Source organism: Pterocles gutturalis, unplaced genomic scaffold, assembly GCF_000699245.1.
Source record: "Pterocles gutturalis isolate BGI_N339 unplaced genomic scaffold, ASM69924v1 scaffold51621, whole genome shotgun sequence".
Taxonomy (NCBI): Eukaryota; Metazoa; Chordata; class Aves; order Pterocliformes; family Pteroclidae; genus Pterocles; species Pterocles gutturalis.
In genome coordinates, this window is record NW_010104934.1 from 40651 (window position 1) to 49548 (window position 8898).

At 35.9% G+C, this 8898-nt stretch overlaps 1 protein-coding gene across 1 annotated transcript in view; it reads left to right on the forward strand.

Annotated features, from left to right (window-relative positions):
* The window catches only part of TAPT1 (transmembrane anterior posterior transformation 1), a 43279-nt gene extending 36273 nt beyond the window's left edge, over positions 1-7006 (forward strand). The window contains exons 12-13 of the mRNA XM_010087197.1: positions 2423-2583; positions 4895-7006. Coding sequence (XP_010085499.1) covers positions 2423-2583; positions 4895-5124 — 391 coding nt within the window. The 3' untranslated portion in view covers positions 5125-7006. The remainder of the gene's footprint in view (positions 1-2422; positions 2584-4894) is intronic.
* The last annotated feature ends 1892 nt before the right edge of the window (positions 7007-8898 follow it).

Here is an 8898-nt window from a genome sequence, read left to right on the forward strand (position 1 = left end):
GAGAAGAGGTTGCTGTTTTACAATACCTTATGAAAAGAATGGGATTACCACACATTTTTTATTAATGCATAGACTCTTATCTCTACTCTGACCTTGATCTGCAAATAAAGTAGAACTTGGTCTTGGTTTGTAGTCCACATCAGCAGAGAGACACATCTCTTTAGTATTGGATAATTAGGACTTTAAGATATTGCATATAGGCAAAATATTAAAATGTTAGCCATGTTTCTCTGCACCATACTTTGGTTTCTTCCCCAGTGTACCACATGCCATGCCTATGCTCTCCATAAAAGCAGTAGCCCCTGATCATCACATTCAAGCTGTGGTATACCAAACTCGGCACCTTCATTCTGCTTGGTGGTTTTTTATTTTTCCCAATACATGGGATATTTCCCTACGTATTCCACTGCTGCAGCCCAGTCCTGGATTTTTTTCCGTCTCTGTGGCTTGGAGGATGGAGGGCAGGAAGAAGTAATGTGACTAACATGAAGTATTAAATGCTGCTTTTTGAAGGCATACATCACAAGAGTAAAAAAATTTTGGTTTATTTTGTCCTTATTGAAAAGTGAGAACTGATTTTTACTTCTGCCATAATCTCAGATTTGGAGTTACTAACCTCTTGCATCTTTCAAGTAAATTGTGTTCCAAACATGACTTTCAGTTTTTCATCATATTAGTACAGCACAGATACATGAGAAACAATGTGATAAAATCTGAAACAGTTAACTGGGCAAAGGATTTAGACTGTAATGCAGACGACGTTGTTTTGCACTAATATTTAACAACTGTAGTTACACCATGAAAGAGCCTTGCCCAGCATGTGAAACCTGGGTTTTCTTTTTCTAGGATTTTGAAAACCTGCAAACTTATCTTGTTGATAGAAATTTGAGCCTGGGGTGGACTGGCAGAAAACAATAAAGGAGAATCACTAGAAACTCTTGCATAATTTTCCATGAGAAGCTAGAAGTGATACAGTGACGTGTTGATTTATGACCTTTTCAACTTGTGGTCTCATTAAGTCAAGGTCAAATCATGCTGTAAACACATATTCTCTCAGAACAAAACCATGTTACATAAAAAGTGTAGGAAAAATACCTCTAAAATTTATTAAAAATGGAGGAGAGCTTCTCAACTCTCACAAACAAAATCTGTGCTGAGAACCTAATAAAATTGCAGAGAATCAGGGCTTTCAACTTGTATAAAATGATACGTTCTTTCTGGTTGCTCGGATACTAAAATGTCAGTTTCTTCAGAGTACTGCAAGTGGTCTGCTTTGCTCATCCTTCCCTTTCTCTAAATTTTTTCCACTAGTACATGTATTGTGAAAAATTCCCTTAAAAATGCAGTGTACTCTGTTTTTCTGTTTGACAAGTTCTGATCACATTAATGCAGTGAGAGATAGCGAGGCTGCTGCTGAAATATGTTTGGGTCACTTTATAATTAAGCAGTTAGACCCCCTCCGTATATCTCTGAATGTTCACTTAAAGTCATCTTTTTAGTCTTTTGGTGGTGTGCATAATAAACTGTTTTTCAGAGAGTGGAGAATGAATTTAGAGTCTGCATTTGGTTCACTTCTGTTACATAAATTGATTTGCCTAGAGGATATTTATATTCATCCTACAGAGAATAGATCACTGTTTCCTTGTTCTGTATTGAGCCTTCACCTGCTCTCACCTCTGGAGCAGGCATTGGTCTGTGTGTCGTGTAATACTATTAATGGAACTTAGATTTTAACAAAGCTCATTTGAGTTGTAAATCTAAAAGCACTTGATGGTAGACGAGACCTTCCTGTTCTTCATATGAGAAGACAGGTATAAAAGGACTTCAGTGATGTGCTGAAGTTTGTGCTGCAAAGTAGTGATAATAGAAAAGGAATCTGCCATCAACTGGACTGTGCTATGATGGTAGTGCAGTGCTGCATCTTTGGATCTGTTGAATTTTATGGACTGTCTTTTGTGATGTGAAAAAGGACTTTTTATTATTAGTCTGTAATTTGTGAAAGCTAACTATTTGCTTTTTGGTGGTTCAAAGTCCACTAGTGATCCTTGGCTGTGCACATTTAAAGCTACAGTTTTAACAGTAGTGCATCTAATTTGGACTTGTACTGTTGAGGGCCCTTTTTAGTTCTGTGTTTAAATATTTGATGTATTAAATGGCTGCTTAACTGTCCTTGTAGTCCTTTTGTTAAACTATTATAAAACTTGATGTTTTTCTCTAGATGCCTTCTGAAAAAAAAATTAAGCATTTAATCTGAAACAAATTGTTAGAAAAAGGAAATTACCTTTTGATCATGCTGTTGAAGGGATGCAATTTGTTAGCTAATCCTTCCAAGACAGCAGTAATCACATGCAATTATTTTAATATTAATAATTGCAGTATGAATAATATGCAAATATGTAAGCAAGTAATTTTATTTTTTCAGGTTAATATCTCTGAAAGTCCTTAACAGTATTGTATTGCTGGGGAAATCATGTCAGTATGTAAAGGAGGCAAAAATGGAGGAGAAATTATTCAATCCTGTCCCAACGACCACCTCAGGGAAGCCAGCTAGCAAACAGCAAAGCATGTTTAAATCCACCCAAGGTAAGGCTAACTGCCTTGTTCTGTTTTCAGTGGTAATGAAAATTGCTTTCAGACTGAATTTAATATTAAAGCAGATGTATGACATTGCTGCATAGTAGCCCTGTTGCTGAACCTTAATTGTCTGATAAGGAAGCAGTCTATGCATTTCTTAAGGAAATTAATGTAAAGCATGGCACACAATAGGTATACTTGTAATGAACACATTAATGAAAAGCTTTATGAAATCCAAATAGGAATTTCAGTTGATCTCTCCTCACTTCATTTCAAGTCTCTGCAGCGTGGTTTTCTCATATAGGTCCTCAGCATTAGCAGTTAATATATAATTGGAATGGGGCATTATTATATTCCTCTGACACATTACAGACGGAAACAGAAACCTTCATTGTTCCAGTCAACTGAGTTGGATTGTATATCTTCCTCTGTGAAGAGCTCAGTGAGAGCCCTAGAGAACTTAACAGTGAGGCTTTTATTGTGTTCACTCTATTGCTTGCCAAGGACTTGAACAGCTTGAAATGTAAGGTGCTTATTAGTCGTCGTAATGTCTTGCCAGCAATAGTAGAGTTTAGAATCTGTCAGTGTTTCAGTCATAAATCTGTTTCACCTGTGTCAAATCACGTTGGGCAGAAACTTGGTGCAGACATTTATTTTTAAATAGCTTAACTTCATAGAGTTGTTTTAGTTTCATGATGAAAGAATGCAGTATGAATTGGTCTGAATGTCTTTTGCATTTTATTAGATGAATAGCATAATGATAATGTTTAATTAAAACATTCTAGTACTACACTTGGATATGAGACTTAATAAGTCATACTTAGAAGTAAATAAATCCTGAAGACTATTTTTAGCTGAAGCAGCAGCAGTTTTATCAGGTCAGTCAGCAGATATGCTTATTTCCTCAAATGGAAAGATTTTGTTTGACAAGTAGCAATCAAAAAGCTTTTACTGATTTTTATTTAGAATATTCTTAACTTCCATTGGTGATGAAAAAGCTACATTTTTAACAGGTTTTTTTGGGGGGGTTTATACCTTTTAACAGCTCTTAATTTACTAGAAACCTCAATTATTTGACATAATTATTTAACCCTCCCCAGCTTCTGTGTGCTTGCATTATTACTGCTGGGCTCAGCAATATTGGTTGATCCCTGTGCCCCACTTATCAGGTTTTTTTTCAGTACAGTCTCTCAACCCATCTCTTACTAGTATGAGTGTGAGGGAATTAATCTGGACTACTTTCTGTCAGCTTATAATGTAAGTCAGTTTATTTTCCTAAGAGTTTTCCACCTTGTCCACAGAAACAGTTTAAAATTTTGCTGGTAGTTCTAATTACTGGTAATCATTTACAGGCTGACCAGCTTTCTCTGGAAGATGTTGGGTTAGATAATACTTACCTTAGTAACAAAGTTCTACAATTAGCATTACTTATCTCCTTTCTCGAAGCAAGTTTAGTACCTTTGACTTGCATAAGACTGCAAAGAGTAATCCATGTACCTTCAAGTAGTAGATAGTATACTGTGAAGAGATGCTATACAGAAATAAGTTTTTGTAGTAATTTCGGTAGTGCTACCATGCTCAGAAGTAATGTTCCCTTAAGCTGGTCTGCAGTGAAGAGATAGTAAATAAGAAAAAAATATTTCCTTCTCATTTGCTTGTGCATTTTAATTCTTTAAATGTTTTAACAAAATGTGGAAACAATACATGGATATTAGTTACAAAAATCTTAGGTTAATGGGACCGGTGTTCAATTCCACTGAAGTAAGATGCAGGAATAAAAATAGACATCTTTAATAGAACTGCTTTAGGAGCCAGTGCTATTAAAGTGTGTAGCAGTGCATGAGTCATTTATTAGCTATCCCTAGAGAAGCCAGGTTTATTGTACTTATGTAGAGGATTAGGCACACCTAGTTCCTGCTACAGAGATTCCTTTTCTTCATTTCAGTAGAAAATATTTGTGTGATTCAACACAATGACTGTCAAAAGTCTTTTTGCCTAAGCCAACAAAAATGACTATGTAAATCAGAAGAATGAAATGTATGGCCTAACATCTGCTGCTTATGCTCTTGCTCATTATCTGAACTTCTGTAGAATTGATTTTCTATCTTTTTACCAAACTAGAAAAGGAAATCTTATGGTAAAACTAAGAAGAAGTAGTGGCTTGCTAGTGGATTCCTCAAAGCATTCTTCTGTTGCTTTGGCTGATTTCATGCAGCACACTTTTTCCGGACAGCTCTGTATGAATCTGGGTGTTACAGATGCATCAGTATGTCTGTATTAAATCCATTATTGTCTTTGTCATTGTCTTCTGTCCCAACAGGAATTTCCACAAGTGAAAATGGATCTACATCAGTTACCAATCAACCTGTACATCAGAAGGAGAATACACCATCTTTACTTGTAACAAGCAATTCTGATCAATTTCTGACAACTCCTGATGGAGAAGAAAAAGATATAAGCCAAGACAGTTCAGAATTAAAACACAGGTCTTCAAAGAAAGACTTGCTGGAGATAGACAGGTTTACTATTTGTGGAAACAGAATTGACTAAGATTTTTTTTTTTTTTTAAATCAATGTGCTAAGGATACTGAGCTGTTGGGACAGCAGATGCTAACAGAATGGACAGTTGCCAAAAAAGGCACATAAATATTTATTTTAAAACTTAAATTATTAATGGCAAAAAAATATTAATTTCTTTCTACACGTAACTTGGCTTGGTATCTGGTCAGGTCAAGTCAGTGATCTTTAACTTGCCTCTTGGAAAATGTGGTGGATCGTGAGTCTCTAGCCTGGTGGCAGAGCTGCAGTGTCACTTTTCTGGAAAATAGACTGGGAAAAAAGGCATAATCCTGTTCTGCATTATGAAACCATGCTTCCAGAACATACTACTTTTCATGAAGGTTCCTCCAGTGTAAGGATATTCCTGAAAGTGTATGACAGCTTGACCAGAAGCTTGCCTTTCCAGTTACCTTGTTTAATTAAACATCTGCAAGCAGAATTCAAGACTTGTGCTTATATCAACAAATGCATAAAGCATTGGTACATAAAACAGTAAGTCAAGATAGTTATTCTTGTCAACAAAAATCTTTTCAAGATGTGTCTTGAAAATCTTGCAATTGGAATAAAATTTTACCTTTAAGTGAAAGACTTACTGCATACTATTTTATATAAATACTAAAGACCAAGGAAAGATCACAGTAATGAAGGTTCTGCTTAACTGAGCAAATATGAAGCATATTCATTTCTTGTGTTGTGTGTCCTGCAAGGCAAATTCTTTATAAAATTATTGTTGCTGTAGGAAAAATAATAAAGGGGCACTTCTATATGTTGAGAAAAGGCAGTGTTAATTACAGCAAACTGTATGTATGGCATTAACGCAGCAGCAAAGAATATTGCACTGCATTTTGGGTTTAACTCTGATGAGAATGGCATCTGTGTATTAACTTGCCTGAGAACATGCCTATAAAAGCTCATGCAGACAATCAAATCAGAATTATCCATCTTATTTGATTGGTTTTAGCCTAACTTAAGTAGGTGGACTATATCTATAAAGAGTATTTAAGCATTATAATGCATCTTAATTTCTGGTGTGAGATGCAGTTGTGGGAGAATTGATGAAAGATGTTTTGGAATCCTCAGACCAAGAATGGAATAAATTTGAGCTCAAAACTTAGGCTGGAGACTTGTATCAGAAGAGACCCTTTAGTTAATGATAAATTCTTCTTATATTGTTGTCAAAACACAGCATTAACTTCAAATGCCTTTCAGATATTTAAGGAAGCACCAGTTTCACTTTCCAGAGGAATGTATCATAAAAGTACTTCAGTGCTGAACAAATGAAGACAAAATGTCCTCTTTGCTAATTTCATAATTTGTCAGAGTTGGGAAAGCCAAAGTTTATTTGCTTTATGAACATGTGGAAGTTTAATGTATATGCTGATCCCTGAAACTTGCAGGACTACAGTAATACAGCAGATGGAGACAGCTGGACGGGAGTTACCAGGTGTCTGAGCAGACTTGGTAATGAGATAGCTTTGCCATACAGGTTAGTGTGTCTGTTCTGGTGGGAACTTCTTGCTGTAGTCTTTCAGCCTCTCCTCTCCCATCAAGAGTAGCTGGAGTAACAGCCAAAATCTGTGGTTACTGATCAGGGGTGAGAGTAAAAAGAAGAGGACTTGTGCTGGGGAAAAATCTGAAATTCTTTAATTTTTGATGTATTTTATACTAATTGGAGATGTTCACACGTTGAAATTCAGATTATCTGTCAGTTGGTGTATCTTATTTTTGAATTAATTAGCATTTGGTAAAGAAAGCTTGGAATTGCTTTCATTTTTTTTTCCTGTTGAATGACATTCTGTATCAATTTTATAAGTGCATCTTGTGTGAAACTCAATAAAATTCAATTTTGTAATATTTGTTTAAAAAAGGAAAAGTACAATGTTGACATTTCTTTCTTAGTATTCAGAGTTGGTGAACTTGCAATGTATTTACTGTATTAAATTCCAATTTCCATAAAGTAAGATTCTTGCAAATGTGGGACATGAATGTGCGTAAGACCTTGGTTATGGATGGCTTCTGATTAATTTTTCTAGCAGTTGTTTATTGTCACGTGTAGGAAAAAAGTATTGATGCCAGCCTGCTATTTATTTGTTTTTTAAAGGCAAAACCCATGTAAATGAAAAAATGTCTTTAGGGAGTTGTAATTTATGTACTACGTGCAATTGGACTAGTTATACCTACACAGCAAAGTCAAGTGTAATTGCAAAGCTTAGGCAAATCCTTTCCTGAGCACACGACAATAACAGTGAAAGGGTAAAGGCTAACTGCACTTCAGTCCAAGTCCTGGCTCAAATCCTTGTCTTGAGTCTGGGAGCCTTTGTTGCTTTGTTTTTACACTTGAATTGCGGTAACTAGATCTGGGCTTTGGGAAATGGTTGATACGTTTCCATTTGTTGTGTGGGCATAACTTTGTTGACTTATGGATCACAATAATTCAAAGGTATACTTGAGGTACTGGTTATAGAGGACATTGCGAATGCAACACTTCCCTGAAAATCTGGTAGGGACCCCAACTGGGCATGAAATTTCTTTATTTTCTCTTGCTCCAAGATCTCTCATTGTTCTCATGGTTTTGTTCGTGATTAACAGGAATTCCTTGAATATCTAGCACTGCATCTTTAAAGAAAGGTCACAACTTCTCTGTCCCTGAGTAGCCCTCTCAGAACTCTAGAGGTGGCTGAGGAAGAACAAACCACAGAACAAAAAATATCCCAGCAACACCAAATTTCTTGCCTATAGATACAGTTCTTTATTTCTTTAGGTTTTTTTGAAAAGCTCCTGTATTAATAATTAAATAAGTAAGAACATCAGAGGTTAAGCAGTGAATAAACTGAGATCTTCAGTTCATAAATCCCTCCAAAAATAAAATGTAGGCAGTTCTGATGCAACCTGTGATATTTCAACTGAAGTCACAGTTGCCAACTTGACTGCATACAGGGTATATTCATAGTTAGTATTATTCATTATGGGAGCATTAAGGAACAACTGTGTTTTCCATAGGATTATTTAATCTATTGAAGCCTTTCAGATGTTCATCAGCTGAGCAGAATTACCCCTCAAGCAAAGTAGTCTTACAATCACAAGTATGCTGTTAATTTACTTACCTCTTAATTTAGAGTGAATTTGTTGAAACTTTTCAACTTTGTCTTGGTTTTTTTGTGGTGCAAAATTTTCTATATTCTAAGTATTCATTTAGAAGTCTGTTTTTGTAAGTCATCATAGTCAGGGAGGTCACTGTAGTTAAAGCCAGTGTTTGCCCAGTTGTGGCTGCTATGCCAGTGCAGCCGCTGGGCTACAATTCTCAATCTATCTGGTGGTGGTTGGCAAGAATGAATGCAACTTAATTATAGCACAAATGTAATCAAACTCTGTGACAAACTCCTGAAATGTAGCAACATTTTGTCTTACAAACTGGGCTACTCCATTTTTGAGTAAACTAGGAGTTGTACCATCTGTGTCAGTCATGGGTAGTCACGGCTTCAGAAAGGCTTTTCACAGTTACTTAAACAGTTTACTCTTAAAACTTCTTCAGAGTTTTTGCTCTTTCTTAGAAATTTGAACTATGTTAATTTTGCAGCCTCCCAAGGAAGCTAATAGTTTTGTGTCAGTACTAAGCAGGTAGCAACAGGGGCTGTAACAAACACTGTGAAAGCGGTGCAACAGGACCATCTTTATCGCAAGGAAGTTTTTCTGTGGTACAAGATGCTTAGACTATGAAGGCTGTCAAAAACACCAAACATACCATTCCTGTATGTCTTTAGAATA